This window comes from Carlito syrichta, unplaced genomic scaffold, assembly GCF_000164805.1.
Source record: "Carlito syrichta isolate Samal-C Ts95f unplaced genomic scaffold, Tarsius_syrichta-2.0.1 Scaffold91636, whole genome shotgun sequence".
NCBI classification, from domain to species: Eukaryota; Metazoa; Chordata; class Mammalia; order Primates; family Tarsiidae; genus Carlito; species Carlito syrichta.
Window position 1 is genome coordinate 220251 of NW_007035732.1, and position 24021 is coordinate 244271.

Sequence of the window (24021 nt, forward strand, 5' to 3'; positions counted from 1 at the left end):
TGCATATTAGGATTAAAGAAGGAGTAGCTAGGCTCGGTGGCTCAGCTTATAATCCCGTGCCTTTGGGAGGCTGAGGTGAGTGGATTGCCTGAGCCTGCGGGTTTGAGACCTTCCTGGGCAGCGAGACCTCATCTCTATAATAAATCAAAAAATCAGCTGGTGTGGTAGCGCATGCCTGTAATTCCGGCTACTTGGAAGGCTGAGGTGGAAGGATCGTCGGAGTTCAGCAGGTCGAGGCTACGGTGACTGGGAGCAGCCACTGCACTCCAGTCTGGGTGACAGAGTGAGACTCCAACTCAAAAAAAAAAAAAAGAGAAGTAAAATGGTCATCTCAGAAAGCTCTTTAAGGGAGTCATCCAAAGCTCTGTTTTTCAGTAGCACTGAAAAGAACTCAGATGAGTTGGGATCGGAGTGGCCCTGCTTCCTTAGGAGCAGTGTGGTCTTTTTAAAGTTATTCAGGGCCATTCACTCTATGTTGTTTATCTATGTGTTTATATATGTGTTTATCACTCTATGTGCTTCTGGACCAGTCTTCATTTTACAGAGATGCTCCCCACTCTCACACTCTCCCCGCCTCACCAGACTAGTGAGTTTGGAAGTGACTCTTTTGGGCACTGTGTATCTTCTGTATCCATTTATGAATTTTTATCATCATAAATTAGTTCTATCTCCTTCTAATATAGTACTGTAATAATTAGAAGCAAAATTTCAATTAGCCAAACCTGCATTTGAGTTTTGTTTTTGTCATTTCCTAGTTGTGGACTTTTGGCGCTTACTTGAGTCTAACTCTCCTCCACTGTGAATTGGGAATTCCTCTGCCAGTTAGGGGTGTTGTGAGGATTAAAATAAAACATGAAAACACTCAGCAAAGTTCCTGGAATATTTGAAAACCGACCGTAGCTATTACTTATACAAATGAACAATAACAAGTGGATGGAACGATGACTGTGTGCAAGACACTCTCGTAGGCACTGGGCCTGCAGCACAAGCAACAGCAGAAACTGCTCCGAGGAGCTTCCATTCTAGTAGGGGAGGGGAAAATTATGTAAATGAAAGTGGGTGATAGAATATCAGGTAATTGTAAGTGCCATGACGAGAAGTAAAGCAGGACAGGAAATAGAGAGCTATGGGAGTGCTGGGTGGCTATTCTAGGTAGGAAATCAAGGAAGTCACTTTGTACAGAGAGCTAAGTTAACTGAAAGAGTGAACATATTAGTTCTCTCTATCCCCGCATAACAAATTACCCCCAGATTTAGTGACTTCATAAAATGAGGAACTGCTTGTGATCTTTCCGTTTCTATGGGTCAGTAATTTGAGCATGACTCAGTTGGGTGTCTTTGTCTTGCAGGTCTCTCATGAAGTTGCTGAGAGATCTGGGCTGGGGTTTGCTGATGGCTTGATTGGAACTAGAAGACCCACTTCCCATGTGGCTCCTTCACATGGTTGATAAGTTGGTTCCTCTTTACAAAGACCATTGCTCAGGTCTGCCTGAGTATTTTCATGGGTTAGGAGCTGGCTTCCACTAGAGTGAGCAATGCAACAGAAAACAGTGGAAACAGCCTCAAAAGTCATATGCCTTCACTTCTGCCACATCCTATTCATCATACAGGTCAGCTTAGGTTCAGTGTGGGAGGGCAACATGCACAGGCATGAATACCAGGAAGCAAGAACCACTAGGGGACATGTTGGAGGGTGGGTAGCACAGTGAGTTATGCAGGAATTTTATGGGAAGATGGTTCTAGAAAGAGCAAGTACGAAGGCTGGAATCTAACCTGGTCTAGCTAGAGCACTGTGATTGGGAAGAGATAATGTAGACAGGGTGGATCAGGTAGATTCTGGAGCAACAAGTCAAGAAGTTGTGGCTGGATTGAAAATGGAATGACTTCACTTAAATTTTTAAAAGATTACTTTGGCTGTTTTATGGGACAGAAAGGAAGGAAGGAAGATTAGGGAGGATAGATCCCATTACAGCATTCTAGGAGAGAAAAGAGAATGACTTGAGCTCAGGAGGTAGTGGTGAAAGTGATGAGAAGTGTTGGATTACAGATTTACTGTGGAGATAGAGCCGGCAAGACTTGCCAATGGATTGCATGTGGGGTAGAGAGAAAATGAAAGGTCCCAAAGGTCTTCTGAGATTTTCCCCTGAACAAAAACATGGGGGTGACAGGGGAGGTGCAGATGCAGGGGTTAAGTGTAATGGTGCATGTAGTTCTCCTCGCTTCATTCGTATTAAAGTTGAGAAGCCTGTTTGACATCCAGGTCTAGCTTTCAACATGCTAGCCAGAAAATTCTTGATCCTGCCTCATTACACGGTGTAAGAAATAATGAAGGATTATAACTATTTTTACAGTATATAATTAAATCAGACAAACTCTCATAATTTAAAAAAATAAAATAATTGTGATTGAATACTACAATGTACTTAGGATTTATAACTGTGGTCTAGTTTTCTATACTAATAAAAGTTTATAACTGTAGTCTTGTCTCGTAGTCTGTTTCTTCAACTTAAGTTTTAAAATACTGTATTTTCTGTTAGCCAAAGTGTTTTGGACAAATGCTATAAGTATGAAAATTAAATGTCAATAAAACTTTAAACATCTGCAAGTTGTGCTGATTAAATTAGTCCCTCAAACCACTGTATCATGTATGCTATCCTCTATATTTCTGTAACACAAAGCCTTTAAAATTACTCAGTGTTTCTTTATATTTTTATTTCTCTGTAGCATGGAGGGTTCTGTTTTGCTCATTAAATAGTACAATTAATAAACATTTAAACATCACAGAATTAAGTATGGGGACAAAATAAAGTAACTAAAAGCCTCCTTTACCACTTGTCATTCATTCCCTGCTCCAGCAGTGCGTGATCTCCCCAAAGGGAAACCTCTGCTAGTTTAGTAAATATTCTTCCAGATTGTTTTCTGCATAGTTACACATGCAGGCACACACACACAGGTTTTTTTTAAACATAAAATTATGTACAGCTTGTTCTTTTCACTTAGTTATATCTTGGGAAGTCTTTGTCATTGTTAAATATATTGCACAGTGCTCTGATTTATGTAACTTTTTTCTTATTGATGTACATTTAGAGCTTTGAGCATTCTCAAACCAATTATTCTGGAATGTTTCTCTTTATGAAGATGTAAACTAACTTTTAAAATACCGGTCCCAATAATCTTCTGTAACAGTTGACACAGTTTTAACTGTATTAGGGAACCTCTGTTCTACAGAGCTTTCCCCACCTACATTTTGTTCTCTTCAAGTTATGACTGTGTGTATATATTAATTTGTTTTCCTTTATTGTTCTAAAGCATCTTTACTGTTACTAAAGCAGTAGGCTTTGAATCAGGCATCTCAATCAATAAAGTAGAAAATGTGCTTTAGCAAGTTAAAATGATATACTAATGTGTGTTTCTGAGCATTTCAGTTAGAGATAATTGTTTGGGGACCGGGAGAAGTAGTTTATCTGGTGTCAATGATGATCTGAGTAAGAGGGCTATGCATATTAACCAGAAACTTTGATAATGGAGCAATTTCAGAAAAAAAATTTCTTTTCAGGAAAATGATCCTATTTTATATGTAGAAGTGAACATTTGTGTGGGCAGAGATTTTCTTACCTCTCTTCTGAAATTCCCTTACAGACGCAAAATGTCTAAGTATTAACAGGCAAAAAAGTTCTTCTTAGATATAAAGTCTGCCAATTTACCAGCCGGATGTAACTTACTCGATGACTCTTTCTTAATAATTATGCATCTCTGGAGTATATAGTCTTACTAAAGAACATTGTCTTTTTATGTACTTTAAAATGATCATCTAACTTGATTATATTCTTCTTTTTTTTCTTTTTCCAGGAAGTATCTGTATGTCACATCTTCTTTTAAAGGAGTATTTAAAAATGAAGTTAAAAAGGCAGAAGAAGCAGTAAAGATTGGTATGTGTTTACCTGTGGCCTACATCACTAATGTTCATTTATTCGACATATGTTAATTTCACACTTATTCTGAGACAAACACTGTTCCAAGCATTGTAGGAGCTACCACAGTTAATCAAATGTAGTTTTTACCTCTTCGGAACTTCATAACACATGCTTTCCATCTCTTAGTTTGTCTAATTGTGATATATTTATTGTAAGTATGATCTTGAATACCCTTGGAACTAGATAAATATATATTAGAAACTCTGGTTGTCACGATGCTGCATTAGGTCACTTTATTTTATATTTGTTTTGAATCAGAGTCTCACCCAGGCCAGGCTGGAGTTCAGTGGCATGATCACAGCTGACTGCAGTTTCTATCTCCTGGGCTCAGGCGATCCTTCCATCTCAGCCTCCCAGGTAGCTGGGACTACAGGTGCATGCCATCATGCCCTGCTAATTTGTTTTGTTTTGTTATTGTAGAGATGAGGTTTTGCTATACTGCCCAGGCTGATCTCAAACCCCTGGCCTCAAGCCATCCTCCTGTCTTGGCCTCTCAAAATTCTGAGATTACAGGCATGAGCCACTACACTTTGTGTGTTAGGTCATTTTAGGGATCAGTATTGGGGGCACTTTAAGAAGGATGTTCTTCATATTCACCTCTCTTTTTGCAGGGACAAAGCTACTCTACTCCAGTTATCTGGCAGTGAGGTATAGCTTTGCATTTATATTTTGTGGATTTCAAAGCATTTTCTGTCAGCCAAAGTCTTGCTCATGGCTTTTGAATTTATATGTTTATTTATGCCCTATATATTTTCATGTTTAAGCAGAAGCTCTATAGAAAGTAGACTTGAAATGAGTAAAAGCAATGAAAGGAACATAGGGTTTTCTGGGATTATGGTCTGTGTTCCATTCTCACTGGTCATGGCTATTTGTATGGGAAATGCTCACTTAAAATTCCTTGAGAGAATTTCACTGTTTTATAATTGTCTTGCTTCTGCTTCCAGCTGAATTTGTATTGAAAGAAGCACAAATCAAAGTAAGCCAGCCTGACAGCACCTCTTTGTCTCCTGCCAAGGTATGGCGTGTAAAGAGCAGTCTTCTTAAGTGACAAGTAGTATCATTTGCTTTTTTTCTGTGCATAGTTGTCTCTTATCATTTACTTCCTAAATTTTTAAGCACAGGTAAACTCAGAAGATTACATTGATTTTATCACAGGTAAACAGAATAGATGAGTGTAGAGAGAGGAGAGGAATCCCAGCAATGCAAGGAAGGCTGAGACTGAGAGCAAAGGTGAACAAACATGGGGTGAATTTAGAACAGTAACAAAGAGCATCACAATCAATTTCTTCAAAATGAAAAGGAAAGTAATACGAGAAAAGCAGAAAGTAATGAAAAGCTAACAGACAACACAAAACAAAAACCAAAAAGCTAGCTCATCTGGTCTCCTTGTAGACATTTATTCAAATCATAGCTCCCTATGGACCCAAATAAATGGGGAAAGCAAGGAGAGGACTAATAAGCAGACCTTTCTAGTGCTAGAAATTATGTGCTATAATTATGAATATTAATAACAATGCTTCCAGCTTACAAAGCTCTTTTCTTATGAGTTGCTCCACACAGTTCATAAACATTTTTTGTAATCCTTGCAATATGCCCATGAGTAAGATAAGTTATAAAGAGCTATTATTATTAATCATAATGCATTGCCACTAAGAGAAAAAGAATATTGCTGCAGGACATGTATTTTAAGTTTGCTAACTTTTGCCAAAAATATGTTATAAAACTTTCCACCATGGTGAATCATTAAACAACACGTTTGTTTGCTTACATACAAAGGGATAAGTAGGACCTGTGAGTCTTTTCTACAGACTCAATATATGAATCCTTTTCGTGATTTGCCCTGTAACTTTCCAGGACCAAGGCAGTATCTGATAAAGAGCTCTCATCTCTAAGGGTCCTGAGTGAAGGATGAGCTCAAAGAGTAACGTGTGGTGATGCCCCAAAGCTAAATCTATCCATGGCTTCCTCAAAATTCTGTTACTTTTTTCTTTTCGTTAATTTTTGTAAGTTAAAGATAAACCTCTCTTATTGTGATTAATTATTGATATTTTTGTAGTTTAAGCCTTTAAATTTTTGTCTCTAAGAAATCAGTTCCCTTTACTTTATGTGTTTGAGAATCAAGAGAAGGACTGATGAGTTGGGACCTTGCTTCCTTCTTTCCCTTTGCGTGTTACTTCTGCCAATCTCTCTGCTCTGTGCTCTGAGGGTGCTACCAGGGAGGTGTGGGAAGCCTTTGACTCGCTTGCTTTGTTGCTCTGAGTACCCTAGTTTCTCTAAGAAAGAGAAGAAGGCAAAACAGAATGACCTAAGCTTTTTACCTCTAAAGTTCTTCCAGGCAGTTGAATTTGAAATAAAATAGCTACTATTTCTTTTTTATATTTTCTTTTCCTGGAAAGTCAGTGAGAAGAGTGTTCCATGAGTGGCATACCCACCAAAAGAAATGCCCACCTTTCATATCAAGTGGATGCAGCACATTAAAAGTCTATTCTTATATGTGAGAGCAATAATAGTGAATTAGTTCTCTTCCACCTCATTAGAGGGAGCATGCCAGATATAGGGTAGTGAGATAGTTAAGGGCCGGGAATGATGGCTCAGCCTGTAATCCCAGCACTTTGGGAGACTGAAGCAAGACAATTGCCTGACCCTGGGAGTTTGAGACCAGCGTGGGCAACTTGGCGAGACCTCGTCTCTACAATAAATCAAAAAATAAGCCGGGTGTGGTAGTGTGTGCCTGTGGTTCCAGCTACTTGGAAGGCTGAGGCGGAAGGATCACCTAAGCCCAGCAGGTCGAGGCTGCGATGGCTGTGAGCATGTCACTGCACTCTAGCCTGGGTGACAGAGTGAGATTCCAAGCTAAAAAAAAAAAAGAGTAGGTAGGAAAGGCAGCTGAGTACTGGTATTGGTGCACTCTGAAAGAGAGGAAGCCTAGGGATGGGGTATCCTGTAAAGAGAAAGCTTTGGATGTTCAAGTTAGAGATATCCAGAATATGATATGAAGAAGGCATTTTCTTTTGGCTACTAATGAAATTTCTTAATGACCTTTTTCTTTTTCCTGAAAGAACTCTTAGTGATCACATGAATGAGCCCTTCTTTGCATAGACAAAAAAAATCAGCGCCTAGGTACACTGAGTAACTCACCCAAGTTTTCACAGGTTTGTGTGAAAGCCATTGTGCTATTATAGGGAATAAAAGTTCTTTCTCTAAAAGGCAGAGAGGACCTCTGAATATGTACAAAGAGAACATTGGATTAGGATTTGGTTTATCTTCTTAGCTATTGGAACTTAGTCATTTATCAGGTATTGAGAGTCTGTCATGGTAGAATTTCATTAAGCAATATAAGCTATCATTGTTACCTTTGAAACATTTGGATAATAGGATAATATCAACTTGCCTGTTGTTAATTCAGTGGCATTGTGTTCTCTCCCAATCAAATGTACTCCTCCAGGATGTATTACAGAAAGCTTTGGAAGATGTCGAAGCAAAGCACATGAATCTAAAAGAGAAACGGAGGTAAGACGTAGATTTTCTGTTGGAACAATTCTCTGTACTATGTTAAAAGAAATTCTGCTTTCTAAGTAGGTGGTAGATTTGGTGGTTTTTGTGACAGTTTCTCTTTTTCTTTTTTTTTTGAGTTGGAGTCTCACTCTGTCGCCCAGACTGGAGTGCAGTGGCCGCTCCCGGCCACCGCAGCCTCGACCTGCTGGGCTCCGGCGATCCTTCCGCCTCAGCCTTCCAAGTAGCCGGAATTACAGGCATGCGCTACCATGCCAGGCTGATTTTTTTGATTTATTGTAGAGATGAGGTCTTGCTGCCCAGGCGGGTCTTGAACCCACGGGCTCAGGCAATCCACTCACCTCAGCCTCCCAAAGGCACGGGATTACAGGCTGAGCCACCGAGCCCGGCTAGTTTCTCTTTTTCAACTTGTGGCCACCTCATAGTAGGAGTATTAATTTGGTTAAGGACCCTCAACCAAGATAAGCAATATTTATAGAGTACACATTTGTATGTATACATATTTGTCTACATAATGTGAAAACTTCTGGAAAAAAGGTGAAAAATTAGTTCAGCATTTGACTGTTTGGTCTGGATGAAGGTGTCTGGATGAGGAAGTGAACTGCCTAGAGGGTCAGCTGGCAACTGACTTGCCTTTTGTGGCATTTGCCATGTACCTTCTGGGAAGTTGGTTTCAGTTTCTTTCCTTGTCCTAGTATCTTAACATTTAAGATAGAAATTCATGTTTCCAGTGAATGTGTTACTTATCTATAGTTTAATAAAAGTAGCAAGGCTATATTAACAAAATCAAATATTTATATTTATAAGATTAGCTGCCCTTCGACTCAGATGCTAAGCAAGTTAAACTGAAAATAATCCCTGCTGCCTACATGACATACAATGTTGAAAACTATGGTATCTTTGTGAAACTGTTTTTTTGGGGAAGTATGAGTTTTCAACATTATTTGTGGTAAACTACCTACTAACATATAACCATAACTTCCTCAAAACATAAACTTAAGTTATGATGCTTTTATCAAAATAAGTAAATTTTAAATGTTATTTATGCATTTATCAGAGCAGTTTAGATATCATAGACATTTTAATTGAAAAACAAAGGCCTCTCTAAGGTCTTTAGAAAAATACCATGTTGAAACAAGTTCACTGTATGAAAAACTTTATTTATTTATTTATTTATTATTTTTTTTTTGATTTGGAGTCTCACTGTGTCACCCAGACTGGAGTGCAGTGGCCGCTCCCGGCCACTGCAGCCTCGACCTGCTGGGCTCCGGCGATCCTTCCGCCTCAGCCTTCCACAAAGCTGGAACTACAGGCGCGCGCTATCACGCCCGGCTAATTTTTTGATTTATTGTAGAGATGAGGTCTCGCCTGCCCAGGTAGGTCTCCAACCCATGGGCTCAGGCAATCCACTCACCTCACCCTCCCAAAAGCACGGGATTACAGGCTGAGCCACCGAGCCCGGCTGAAACACTTTATTAATAATAATACCTGTTGCCATGAACTTGTTTTGATAGCAAGATACTGTTTATTTTTAAACTTTAAATGCCAGTTAGTATTGCAGAGTGACTATGTCATATCCTGTAACACTCTGTTTAGAGATCCCTTACACAGCCAGTACTCTTTTTTTGTTGACAAGTTGGAATCTCATTTTTGAGTAGTGATTTTTTAAAAAAGCTTGATCATATATGTTTAAGCTTAAGTATACATACATTTAATAAATACATAATCTGTTAACCCATGTCAAGAACTTGCTCACAAAATCTAATGTACTGTGTATATCATGGCATCCCAAGTGGCTAGGTGGATATTCTTTCCATGTTTCAGATGAGACTGAAAGTTTAAGGGGCTCTTTCCTGGTTACATGGTTATTACAAGGACAAATTTGTATTTGAAGCCAGGTCTGCCTCTCACTTCTGGGTACTGTCATAGCTCCCAGCAGCCCTCTCTCTATAGGTGTTTACATCACAACTCCTTACTGTAGATCTTTCATTCATATTCTGCTATTTTTCAGTTTCCATTTTTATGCTTTTAATAGAAAAGTCACAGAAAACACAATATAGAAGGTCAGTGCCAAAAAAACAGGAGCTCATATCTGTTGCTCTTGTAAACTTGCTTTATTAACTTTTATTTACCTTTTATTTTGGAAAGGTTAGAGAGAAAGCCAAAAAATATCTTTTGGCACAGTCCAGTCTATGTAGGATATTGGGAGACTTGAAAACATGCTGAAAAATAGAAATCACATCAACTGTTAGGGATACCTAAAATTTTAAATCGCCAAATCATCATTTTTTCCAGAAATGCTGCAATGTACATATCAGACCAGTTAACATTTCAGAACTCTTTTGGCGTTTTCTAGTTCTTGTAAATTTAAATTGGCAGACCTGTTTTTGAATCAACACATGCTTGTTTGGTATAGTTATTGACATCATGTCTGTATAGAACACTTAGCTCTACAAAGATACTGAGAGTGTCCACCAGGTTTTGCAGGATATCTAGATATTTTCTATATATTCATTTGAGTTTTACCTTTTGAGTTTATTAGCAGTTTTGTAAATTCTGTGTTTTTATTTAATACATTTTTTTAACTTTCTAAATACAACTCTAGAGAATTAAAAAAAGCAAGAACACTCTCCCTCTTCTTTGGAGTGAACATAGAAAACCGAAGCCAAGCGGGAATGTTCATTTACAGTAATAACCGTTTGATCAAAATGCATGAGAAAGTGGGCCCACAGTTGAAACTGAAGTCCTTGTAAGTATGTTTTTGTTTTCAGAGGCACAAGCAGGGAGCGGGAGGTGGCAGTAAGATTCTGTCTGCAAAGTGAGATGAGTGATTAATCACAATGGGAACAGGTGTCATAGTCTCTGTTTACCCTTCCTGTCGATATGCAGGCATTAATCTGCCTGATTTATAATATCAGTGAAGCTGCATGTGTACTCTAAGGAAAAAACACACTTTTGGAAATTTTTTCAATGTGTCCCTTGAACCAACTTGAGGTTTGACCATTTCTTGTGCAATCTATTCAACTTACATTTTTAATGTTTTACCCATTTTAAAATAATACAAGCATTTTAAAGAAATTCTGGAAGAGAAAGGAAAGAAAAATCCATAGTCTTGTAAAGCAACCCTGTTAACATTTTGTGCAGCCACTACAGGTATGAGCTCTTGCCAGTCACCTGCATGAGCATATATTATCAGAGCTGTCCAACCTATTTGGATTCTAGAATAATATATTCTGGAGCTTTCCCAGTGGTCTGAAACTCCACTAGCTGCTTTCACCAATTATGTAGAGTTCTGAAGAGGCATATAGAAAAGGACAGGGTTGGACAAGATAACTGTGACCAGTAGAATGGGTCAGGGTAGCATTTATCATCTTGTTTCCTCACTCTCAAGGAATTCGCAATTCTTTTGCTATTCATTCAGCACACACTTAGAGGGTGGTATCCCATACTGGGCACTGTACTAAACACTGCAGACAAAATGATCAAGACCTACTACTTTTTGTGGTAAAAGGGTCAAGTGTATAAATGCACATTTTTTATATTGTGTGAAAACAGCAAGAATGATCTTTTAAAACCTAAATCAGTCGGCTCACATGCTTAAAACCCCAGTGCAGTCTAATAGAACTGCTTACCATGGTCTTGCAGTGCTCTTGCCACTGGCTGGCTCTGGAACCCCACACCCTAGCCATACCCCACCCTCTCTCCAGTCCTTGGTCGTCAGTCTCCTAAGCTCATTCCTGCATAAAGGCCTTGGCACTTGCTATTCCCTTGACCTTGAACCCCCTGTCCTCAGATCTTCTTACTGCCAGCCATTCAGCCACAAGCCTAAAGTCCTCACCTCAGGAAGGTCTTCCTTGACTGTCTCATTAAAACTAGCCACTGCCCTTACCCACTCCCCTGTCACTCTTCACATATTACAGCACCTGCGTTTATGTTTCTCTTACCACCTATCACCACCTGTAATGATCTTGTGCATTTATCTGTTTATTAGATTCATACTTGGCTCCCTTTAAGTGGAAGGGAAAATTCAGAATCAGGGACCTTGTCTTTCTGGTTTATTACTGTATTTCAAGTTCCTGAAACAGGGCCAGGTGCTGAACTTGAATGAATGAATACTGTGTTTGAGGTGAGCATCATGGCAGTAAACCAAACTGGGGAAGTCAAGTAAGGCTTCCTGGAAGAAGTGATGCCCAAATTTAGATTTGTAGAATGGATAGTGATGGGAAAGCAGGGTGGAAGAGAAAAGTGGTGAAAAACAAGACAAGTAGGGACCCCAAATTGAAAAAGATTATCTGTGTGCCATGTCAGGGGCAGAAAGGAGCCCTGAAGGCCTAGACAACTGGATGTTCTTTCCCAGAACAGGTTCTTTCACTCAGCAGAATGTCCTAACCATGTGCATCATGTGCTACTAAAAAGTGAAAAACAAAGTAGAGTTTATCCATCAGTCTCACAGTCAAATACCTGTTACTCTCTGGGATAACCCAACCCTAGGGTACCTTAGAATTCACTGAGCACCCTCTAAATTTCTGCAATGATGAGGAGAAATCCAACTTGACAGGTGACATGTGGACAAATAAAGTGACTCTCTGACTAGTATCATTTAGAGGATTATGCCAGTTTATTGTAGTAAGGTATCATTACTGGTGTTTAATGCTAAAAGGCCGCTCCTTCCCAACTACCTTGACAACACATGTAAGGTGATAGCGTTGGAAAGAGTCTTATGATTTCAGTAATGTTATACTAAGTGATTTTTGTATTGTGGGGCCAAACACACTTAGGATCACCATGGCTTTATGATAGTGAAATAAGACTACTTGTTAAACTTTGACATGGTCCAGACCAAGTGAATAAATTTAGTTTTGAAAAATATTGATTTCAAATGATGAGAATGTATTTTATTTTTATTTTTCTTTAGCCACATTTCACAAAACTTATAAATGCATTTATTCCTCAGACTTGGTGCAGGTGTGGTTGGAATTGTTAATATACCCTTGGAGATCATGGAACCATCCCATAATAAACAGGAATTTCTTAATGTCCGAGAGTATAATCATCTGCTCAAAGTCATGGGACAGTACTTGGTCCAGTACTGTAAGGACACTGGAATCAGTGAGTATTCAAGTCACAGTAAGAGATACTTAAAGAGGACCAATTCATGTGCTTTCTTTAAGATGAAATGATTGCATTGATTCAGGTATAATCTAAAACCCTGAAAGAGAGCTCCTGCTTTACTTATTTATTTTTATTTTTTGAGTCAGAGTCTCACTCTGCAGCCCAGGCTGGAGTGTAGTGGCACACCATGGCCACTGCAGCCTCGACCTGCTGGGCTCAGGTAATCCTTCCACTTCAGCTTTCCAAGTAGCTGGAACTACAGGTGCACACTACCATGTCTAGCTAATATTTTGATTTATTGGAGAGATGAGGTCTTGCCAAGTTGCCCAGACTGGTCTCAAATCCCAGGACTCAGGCAGTCCTCTCGCCTCAGCCTCCCAAAGTGCTGGGATTACAGGCGTGAACCACCGCTCCTGGCCGAGAGCTCCTGCTTTAAAAACACACGAGAAGTGAGGAGAGAGGCAGTTTCACAGTCTTTCCTACAATATCATGTGAAATGCAGAGCGACTGATTAGACATTGGAAGGGGAGGGCAGTCAGAGAGAAGTGTGAAGTGACTGCTGACCATGGAGGAAAAAAGCCTAAGGTTGCTACAAACAGACTGAGAAACCCTCAATTTCTGGACACTGAGATTCCCTAGTGTAAGAGCACATGATCCCATGTAGACCTTAGTGGCTGTTATAGTATTATTGTGTCATGCCATGCAGTAGTAACTATTGACCGTGGATATCTGCAGATATGTTAAACTTTGTTTCATATATTAAATAATTCTTGAATATGTTAATTCCAGAAAGTTTTCAATTAAAAATCACTAAAACAAATGTTTGGCATCTTAAAAAAGTAAACTTTAGTTATCTGGAAAATTTGACTTATTCTGATCACTTCACTCCCCAGCGATACCTGAACCAAGGAAATGGTGTGTTGTGCATTAATTAAATAAACTTCTTTTTAAGTTCTGCAGACATAGGGCTTCATTTGTGGAAAGAAACAGACAGGCTACCATGTATTTGTTCAATGATTTGCATGAAGTATGTATAATTCATGCATATCAAAAGTACGTCTCTACCCTTGAGACAACTTAAAATCTTAACTTGAAGTCGTAATTTTAGAATATTTTTTCTTTTGTACTTATCCGGCGTGGGCCTAAAATTTTCTCACCAGCGAAATAAGGAAAAGTGTGCGACTTAAGAGAAAATAAGAATGGGGGAGTGAGGTTGAGGGCACAGATTTCCTGCCAAAGCTGGATTTTCATGTCATGGTCTAAAACCTACTTAGAGTGTGATCAGTGGAACAGTGACATCAGCATCACTGGCATCGCCATTACCTGGATAACTGGAGCTTGTCAGAAATGCAGAATCTCAGGCTCCACCAGAGACCTACTGAATTAAAATCTATATTTTCACAAGATCTCCAAGTGATTTGTATGCACATTTAAGTTTAAGAAACACTGCTCTGAAGTACACCCAGGTAATTTTTTTCTTAGGGTAGGCATACTTTTTCACATCTGTTTTTCTTCAGAGACATGTTTCAAGTTATACTAAACATTGGAATGATTACAGTACTTGGCAGGTTTGCTTAAAGCTGAAGAGCACTTAGGAAAGTATAAACATAAACATAAATGTAAACAGTGAGGTGTAGATCAAACATCTACTCCCTGGTCTTTCAATGCTAGTATGACATGGTACAAAAGGAAAACATGAAGCTTGTGAAAATTTTGTGACTCCGCATTTTGCCCTTATCTTCTCTATAATCTTTTCCTTGTCTTCCTCATCTTCAGAATAAGGAATTAATTCCTCAAAAAGAGCAAGGCATTAAATGTCATAGAAATGATCTTTGGCCGGGCACAGTGGGCTTACGCCTATAATCCCAGCACTTTGGGAGGCCAAGGTGAGAGGATTGCCTGAGCCTTTGGGTTTGAGACCAACCTGGGCAACTTGGCGAGACCTCATCTCTACAATAAATCAAAACATTAGCTGGGCATGATGGCGTGAGCCTGTAGTTCCAGCTACGTGGAAGGCCGAGGCGGAAGGATCACCTGAGCCCAGCAGGTCACAGCTGCTGTGACCATCAGCATGCCACTGCACTCCAGCCTGGGCAACAGAGTGAGACTCTGACTCAAAAAAAAAGAAATGATCTTTATCCAGACCACACCTAGGAGAGTCATACTCAGTCCTGTTTGTGGGCGGGGCTCTCTCACAGCTCCTTCACCTGGTGTGTGGGCACCCTCCCAACTATTGTACTCTCAGCTCTAGAGTGTCACATGCCAGTCTCCCTCCATCACTCTAAGTAGTTCTGCATCCTTTCTGCCTACTTTGTTTTTCAAAACCTTCTCAACAGATATAATAGAGTTAAAAATAAATGTTAGAGTTTTATGTTTATTATTATTCACTAATACCAGGTTGTTTTCCCAATTTCATAATTATCTGTGAACTTATTTAGGGCTAGAGGATACCCTCACAAAAGAAGGAAGGCAGAAAATCGAGTAAGGATAGCAGGCACGTGTATTTGTTCACATGTCTCATAACTTTATTCCTAAAGTTTATTATCAAACTAAACCAGGTAATCAAAGTCAAAATTGATAGTTTCAGTAACTTCTAAGATTGACCTTCAAGGTCTTTGCTCATTAATTCCCATAGGAGTAACCAGAATTATGTAATGCTTGACTAATACTCTGAAAGTCAGTGTTACAGGGCACACGATTTTATTTATTTATTTATTTATTTATTTTTGAGTTGGAATCTCACTCTGTTGCCCAGACTGGAGTGTAGTGGCCATTCCTGGCCACCGCAACCTCGACCTGCTGGGCTCCGGCGATCCTTCCGCCTCAGCCTTCCGAGTAGCCGGAATTACAGGCATGCACTACCACGCCCAGCTGATTTTTGATTTATTGTAGAGATGAGGTCTCGCCAAGTTGCCCAGGTGGGTCTCGAACCCGTGGGCTCAGGCAATCCACTCACCTCAGCCTCCCAAAGGCGCGGGATTACAGGCTGAGCCACCGTGCCCAGTTGGGCACACAATTTTAACCAAAAACATTTGGGTAGATTTTTTTTTCCTTAAAAATAAAAGATACAGTCTTTATATTTGCTGAAAATCTAAGGTGTTTTTATAAAAAATTGGACCCTTGTAAAAATTGAATCAGCAGAAAGGGAAATGGAGAGGTAATGACTTTGTGTCATTTATCAAATCTGCATTTACCTTTGGCCCACTATGAATCTAAGAAATATTTTTCTTGTCTCTGAGTCTGATCTGACCTCACTGTCTGGCCACTGTGTTTTTTTGAAGCTTTCTACATTCTCACAATAAGGAGGAAATATTAATGGTCAACGCTGGGAAATAGGGAGAGAAGGAGAAAGAATAAATGGGGAGAAACATCCAGTGAATTGGGTTTGAACAGAAGCAATTATGTAGAAATTTATTACTAAACTTTTCCAAAATGGATCAGAATTGAGCTGATGTGATAAAACAAAATATATGGTATAATTAGCATAACCTTCCCAGCAGAATTCAAATCATGGTTCCTTGGTTGGCAAGGAGGATAGAAATCATTTAGTCCAGTCACCTTCAATTGCCTCTACCTCACTGCCATTTTAAGCCTGAGTGAGGGCCTCCCATGAAAGGAAAATTGCTATCTCTTGAGGCAGCCCATGAATTTCTGCACAACTCTATTGAAAAATACATCTCCATATTAAATCTAAATCTATTCCTCATTTTTTTTTCATTCATTCAACTGTTCTAGGCACAAGTGTAACAAATTGAACGCTCTCCTCTCTAGGGTCTTACAGTCTAGCAGGGTACTATAGTCTACATGCTTGTGTTCCTCCTCTCATCCCCTACTCCCACCCAAAATTCATACCCCAAAATCCTGACCCCTGAGTTAATGATATTAGAAGGTGGGACCTTTGGGGGTGACTAGGTCATGAAAGCAGAGCCTTCATGATTGGAATTAGTGTATTTATAAAGGAGGCCTAAGAAGGACCCCTCACCCTTTTCGTCATGTGACATGGGAGTGAGAAAGTGAGCTCTCACCAGACTCAAAATCTGACAGTACCTTAATCTTGGCCTTTCCACCTCCAGAACTGAGGAATACATTTCTGTTGTTTATAAGCTACCCAGTTTACGATATTTCGTTATAGCAACCCGAATGAACTCATACACAGGCTAGCATGATTTGACAGACAATTAGAAATAGAATTGGTACCCAGCAGAGGAGGAAGAAAGCTACAGAAGCCAGTGATTGGGAACCCACAGTCTATAGGCCAGGGAAGCCCTCCTTGAGGAAGTGATATTTCCTGAAGGATGAGGAGGAGTTAGCCAGGCCGACTTAATTCTTCCCACTTGAGGCCATGGAGGATAGGCCTAAAGCCTTTCCAAGTGACAGCCCCCCAGATAGTTGGAGACAAGAGTTTCTCTCTCTTCAATCTTGTTTTGTCTTGACTAACATTTCCAAGTCGTTTTACTCTTCTTCATTTGACATTGTTTTAAATATATTTATTATTCTAACATATTTTAAAGTGTATTACCTAGAAACAAAATATTCCAGATGAAATCTGGACAGCCTTGACTGAAAAGGGATCGTCATCTTTTTTTTGTTTTTTTTGAGTTGTTGTAATCCTGTTGGTGCAGCCTAACAATACATTAACTCTCACTAGGCACATAATTGACATTGTGTCTTTATTACCAGTTAAAAATTTTAACAAAATTTTTTATGTGTGTTCTTGAAAAGCCATACTTTTCTTTATTTTTTCCAGTAAGTGCTTTTGAGCCCTAGAGTTTTTATCCCTACTAAATATTATCACTTTATTAGCCCCATTCTTTCAGGCTGTCAGGACTTTTAAAAAAAATCTAAAAAATAAAAATAAAAATATCTAATGCAGACTTCTAACTAATGTATTATACTTCCAGATTTATGTAAAGTCTGGTTAATATTTTCTCTGTGATTTCATGTAAATCTTGTTGCACAGGATAGGAAGGTCATACACTGTGGCCCTATACTAGTGATCTGCACTGAGGTAAAAGTAGGTGTCTGGGACACTGGATGAGGACAGTTAACCAATGACATGTCTTCTCAATTATGCTATTGCCTAACATGTCAATTTCCCAGTTTATGCATAATTTTGAAAGTGAGAGATGACATTTTTTAAATGAATAGTTTATTTTAAAAATAATTTATGCTCTAGTACCTGGATATAGCTAGTTGCTCACAACAAAATTTTGTTTCCTGTATGATACAGTTTGGTCTCTAATACCTCAGAAAAACTCTATGAGAAAAATGAAATACATGATCTCTGCTAGAGATATACATTGTAAGGAGGCTATGTAAATATTAAAAGATGAGAATATGAGACAGAGTTATTTGAAGATGTGGGCCCAGAAACCTTCCCTTGCTTTTTCTTATTCAGTTTTTGAAATTGTAGATTTATGTGTTTATTCCATCTTATTTAAAAATATTATCAATATTATATTTTGTGTTTTATATTTACATTTATTGTGGTATTGTATGCTGAATTATGTCCCTCTCGGATTCATCTGTGGAGACCCTAACTCCCATAACCTCAGATTGTGATACATTTGGGGATAGAACTTTTAAAGAAGTAGTAAAGTAAAAAGGAGTTCTTAGGGGAGTCCTAATCCAGTCTGATTAGTGTCTTCATAAGAAAAGGGAATTCAGGCACACAGAGAGAGACACTAAAGCTGAGTACACACTGAAAAAACCATGTGAGGACACAGGGAGAGGGCGACTATCTATGAGCCAAGTAGAGAAGACTCAGGAGAAACCGATCCTGCCAATACCTTGACCTTGACCTCGGATTTTCAGCCTCTGGACTAATGAGAAAATAAATGTCTGTTGTGTAAGTCACCCAGTCTGCCATTTTGTTATGGCAGCCCTAGCAAAATACTATGTTTGGGAAATTTCAAAATTAGAATTAAGGAAAATATTATAATGAGACTCTATAAACCCATCATCTAATCTCAATAGTGATCAACTTCTGGGTGAATTGGTTTCATCCATAGGCCTACCTACTCCCCACAGCTGGTTTATGAAGGGACTGTATTCCAGACACTATATAATTATATCTATACATCTTTTAACATGTATTTCTAAAAGCACTCTTTGTTTATTTACTTTTATTTTTTTTGAGTCAGAGTCTCACCCTGTTGCCCAGGCTGGAATGCAGTGACACACTCATGGCCACTGCAGCCTCGACCTGCTGGACTCAGGTGCTTCCTCCACTTCAGCCTTACAAGTAGCTGGATCTACATGTGCACACCACTATAACCGGCTAATTTTTTTATTTATTGTAGAGACAAGGTCTTGCCAAGTTGCCCAGGCTGGTCTGGAACCCTGGGGCTCAGACATTCCTTTCACCTCTGCCCCAGAATGCTGGGATTACAGGCATGAGCCACCGCACCTGGCTAAAAGTATCATATATATATATATATATTTATTTATTTATTTATTTATTTTTTGAGAAAGGATTTATTGAAAGGACAGAGAAACTCCTACAGTGGAAGGGGACTCGAGGGGTTGCCTCTAAAAGCACTATTTAAAAACTGTGGTACAGATATCATACCTAAAAATTATTAACTCCTTAATACCATAAAATATCTAGTCTATTTATCATGTTTCTAATTATCTCCTGTCATAATATAATCCATAGGGTCCCCCCCATCCTTCTTTCTCTCTCTCACTCTTGCTCGCTCTCTTTATCTCTTGGCTCCCATGTTCACTCACTCCTCCTTCCTCCTCCACCCCTCCGATTTTTTCTTGCCTTTTTTTTTTTTTTTTTTTTTTTTTTTTAGGAAAAACCAGTTTGGTTGTCTTATAGTTTTCATACATTCTAGATTTTTCCCACTACATTACTATAGTTTAACAGTTTCTCCCATTCCATTCGTTTTGGTGTAAGTTGGTAGAATGTGGACAAGTAGCTTAATCAGATTTAGATGTGTTTTTCTTGGTCAGGATGCTTCTTAAGAGGTAGTGTCCTTCCATTGGGAGGCTATTTGTCATCTTTTAATGATATTAGTTGTTAATGATCAATATTCGGATTCCTTAGGAGTTCCAAAAAATATGTACTCTAATTCTGTCATATTTCCTACGTTTATTAGCTCTAGTACCAATTTAAAGAACAACTTTCTTTCATCTATTATTTGGTTACCCATGTTGGTAATTTTGTTATTTGACAGAAACAACAGAACTCTTTACTGCTAAGAAATGGCTTTGGTGTGATATGAGAAGAATAATAGACACAATTCGAATATTAAAATATGACATAGACATTTTGCCTAATTGATTTATATGGAATTAATGTATACTCTCTAAAACCATGACTTCATGTCAGCTCCCCAAAAAATAATAGATGGTTCAGGAGTTCATTGGATTGACTGTTGAAAAATCTCATTCTTAGATTTTTTTCATTTACATTGCTTTCACCTGATAATTGGAATTATTACCATTGACAGCATTTATGTTTCCTTTTCTTTCTGGCTACACTTGTATTATCATGATAATGACTTTTTTACTTCGACAATGAAATTTCTTTGTAAAAAATCTCAGAAGATCTCACCCATATTGCAAATAAAATACCAAAAAGTCTAGCACCCTTGTTTTATCTGGAATTCAATACAATTTGATTCTTATAATTTTATTTTTTTCTGCCACACTTGGAGCAAACCTTAAACCTCTTCTTATCAGCTTACTTATGTGTACCTTGGTTAAGAAGAGTAAGATATGTTTATCGACTCTGAATTTAAAACAATACAATCAGAGAGCTTATGTACACCATGATGACTATAGGTGATAAAGCTGAACTATATATGGGAGTTCACAGTTTGGTAAACAGTTCAATTCACTGTAATAAAGCAGCACATAATGATCTTTGAAGTCATATGCTGAGATTTATTTTTTAAATGTGTACATATAAGCTCCTTGCATTATGACTTTAAATACAATGGTAAGGAATGTCTTTGAAAATCATGTTTTAAACACTTGCTTACAGAGTTCCCCGTTTGTTAAGTGGTTCAGTTCATTATAACAAAGCAGCTCACAATGCATCTTTGAAGGAAAAAAAAAGATTGTACTGTATATGGGATTAATACTAAATGAATAGGTTTTAACTGCTCTTGCCACAAAAACAATAGATGGGGTGCAGTGGTTCAAGTCTATAATCTTAGCACTTTGGGAGGCTGAGGTGGGAGGATTGCTTGAGCTCAGGAGTTTGAGACCAGCCTGGGTAACATAGCGAGACCCCATCTCTACAAAAAAATCAAAACATTAGCTTAGTGTGGTGGCACATGCCTATAGTAACCAGCTACTCAGGAGGCTGAATCAGAAGGATTGCCTGAGCCCAGAAGGCCAAGGTTGCGGTGATCCATGACTGTACCACTGTACCCCCACCTGGGCAACAGAGTGAGATCCTGATCCAAAATGAACAAGCAACAACAACAACAAAAAAATGGGTAATTACATGAGATGGATATGTTAATTTGCTTCACTATAGTAACCTTTTTACTATCTGTCTGTATCCCATAACATGTCATATACCTTAAACATACACAGTAAAATTACTTTTTTTTATAATCAATATTTTTTATTATGATATTGTGGGTACAGTAAAGGGTTAGGTATACAAATATGCTTCGTTCAGGCACCCTTGTTGATAAGAGGTGTCTGCCCGTCCCCAGGCAGATATTTACTACCATTAATCCCATCTCCTTTCCCCCCACCATAGTTTCCCACCACTGTCAGTCATTTTCTTATGGTAATACATTGGTTGATCAAGGCCCACTATATGAGTGAGAACATGTGATACTCTGATCTTTGTTTCTGTGAGAGGTCACTCAGTGTTATAGACTCTAGTTCCATCCAGGTTGCTGCGAAATTCATGATTTTGTTCTTTTTTATGACTGCATAGTATTCCATCATGTATATGTATCACATTTTTTTAATCCAGTCCTCTTTTGATGGACAGCATAGTTGCTTCCAGGTTCTTGCTATTGTGAACAATGCTGCGATAAACATACATGTGCAGTTATCTTTTTGATAGAGTGATTGGTATTCTTCAGGGTATATTCCCAGTAGGGGGATTGCGGGGTCATATGGGAGGTTGATATTTAGAGCTTTTAGGAATCGCCACACTGCTTTCCACAGAGGTTGCACTAGTTTACACTCCCACCAACAGTGTAGAAAAGTTCCCTTTTCGTCACACCCTCTCCAGCAACTGTTATTTTTTGAGTTATTGATAATTGCCATTCTGACTGGAGTTAGGTGGTATCTCAGTGTGGTTTTGATTTGCAACTCCCTGATGATTAGTGAGGCTGAACATTTCTTCATGTGTCTGTTGGTTACTCGGTGTCTTCCTTTGAGAAGTGTTGGTTCATATCTTTTGCCCATTTTATAATGGCACTGTTTGTTTTTTTCTTTTCAACACATTTGAGTTCCTTGTAGATCCAAGATGTTAAGCCTTTGTCAGACCTGGAGTTGACAAATACTTTTTCCCAGTCTGTAGGCTGTCTCCCTGCTCTCTTGATGGTTTCTTTGGCTTTGCAGAAGCTTGTCAGTTTAATGAGGTCCCACTTGTCTATCTTCTCTCTTATGGCCTGTGGGTTTCGTGTTTTGTTCAGGAATTGGATGCCAGTTCCAATTTCCATGAGGGTGTGTCCTTCATTTTCTAAGGGTCTTATGGTTCGAGGCTTTGCATTTAGGTCTCTGATCCATTTGGAGTTAATTTTTGTGTATGGGGATAGATAGGGGTCCTGATTCAATCCTCCACATGTAGTCAGCCAGTTTTCTCAGCACCATTTACTGAATAAGTTCTCCTCTCCCCAGTGGTAGGTGGTGGAGGCTTTGTCGAAGATGAGTTGGTTGAGAAATTGAGGTTTTGCTTCTGGAATCTCTATTCTATTCCATTGGTCTATATGCCTGCTCCTATAACAATACCAAGCTGTTTTGATGATTGTAGCTTTATAGTAAAGTTTGAAGTCTGGTAATGTGATACCACCTGCTTTGTTTTTTTTGCTGAGGATTGTTCTGGCTATTCTTGGTCGTTTGTGTTTCCATATGAATTCCTGTATTGTTTTTTCTAGGTCTGAGAAGAATGTTGCTGGTAATTTGATGGGTATTGCATTAAATCTGTAGATTGCCTTAGATGTAAGATGGATATCTTCACAATGTTGATTTTTCCAATCCATGAGCATGGGATATTTTTTCATTTGTTTGTGTCATCTTTGATTTCTTTGAGCAGTGTTTTGTAGTTTTCATTGTAAAGGTTTTTCACGTCTCTGGTTAGGAAGATGCCAAGGTATTTCATCTTTTTTGTGGCTATTGTGAATGGAGTTGTGTTTTTTATTTGGGTTTCTGTTTGTTTATTATTGGTGTAAAGGAATGCGATTGTCTTTCGCACTTTCATTTTATTTCCTGAGACTTTGCCAAAGGCCTTTATTAGTGTCAGGAGGTTTTTGACAGATTCTCTTGGGTTTTCAAGGTACACAATCATGTCATCTGCAAAGAGAGATAACTTGATTTCCTCTTTTCCTATTTGCATACCCCTGATTGCCTTCTCTTCTTTGATTGCTCTAGCCAGGACTTCCAATACTATATTGAACAGGAGGGGTGAGAGTGGGCATCCTTGTCTTGTTCCAGTTTTCTGGGGAAATGGTTCCAATTTTTGTCCGTTTAGGAGTATGCTGGTTGTGGGTTTCTCGTAGATGGCTTTTACTATTTTGAGGTATGTTCCCGTATGCCTAGATGTTTGAGTGTTTTTATCAAGAAGGGGTGCTGGATTTTATCAAAAACATTTTCTGCATCTCATGATATAATCGTGTGGTTTTTGTTTTGACATCTGTTGATGTATTTAATTACATTTATGGTTTTACGAATGTTGAACCAGCCTTGCATCCCAGGGATGAAGTCTACTTGGTCATGATGGGTGGTTTTTGTTGAATCTGGTTTGCTAGGATCTTGTTGAGAATTTTAGCATCTATGTTCATCAAAGATATTGGCCTGTAGTTCTCTTTCTTTATTGGATCTTTACCTGGCTTGGGTATCAATGTGATGTTAGCTTTGTAAAATGATTTGGGGAGAGTTTCATCTTTCTCAATCACCTGGAATACCTTCAGTAGGATTGGTATCAGCTCCTCCTTAAATGTCTTGTCGAATTCTGCTGGAAAGCCATGTGGTCCAGGGCTTTTTTTTTTTTTTTTGTAGGTAGTTTTCTTATTACATAGTCAATTTCCTTGATTGTTATTGGTCTATTTAGGGTCTCAATTTCTTCTTGTTTCAACCTTGACAGGTTGTGTGATGACAGAAAGTCCTCCGTTTCCTTAAGGTTTTCAAGTTTGTTTCCATACAAGTGTACATAGTAGTCGCTGATGATCTTTTGTATTTCTTCAGGGTCAGATGTGACTTCATCTTTTATGTTTCTGATT

The 24021-nt window shown here is 38.7% G+C and overlaps 1 protein-coding gene across 1 annotated transcript in view; it reads left to right on the forward strand.

Annotated features, from left to right (window-relative positions):
• The window catches only part of LOC103262111 (MORC family CW-type zinc finger protein 1), a gene marked incomplete at its 3' end in the record, with an annotated part of 81438 nt that extends 68843 nt beyond the window's left edge, over positions 1–12595 (forward strand). Inside the window, exons 10-14 of the mRNA XM_008059722.1 lie at positions 3849–3928; positions 4918–4988; positions 7419–7483; positions 10092–10235; positions 12441–12595. Coding sequence (XP_008057913.1) covers positions 3849–3928; positions 4918–4988; positions 7419–7483; positions 10092–10235; positions 12441–12595 — 515 coding nt within the window. The remainder of the gene's footprint in view (positions 1–3848; positions 3929–4917; positions 4989–7418; positions 7484–10091; positions 10236–12440) is intronic.
• Positions 12596–24021: the final 11426 nt, after the last annotated feature.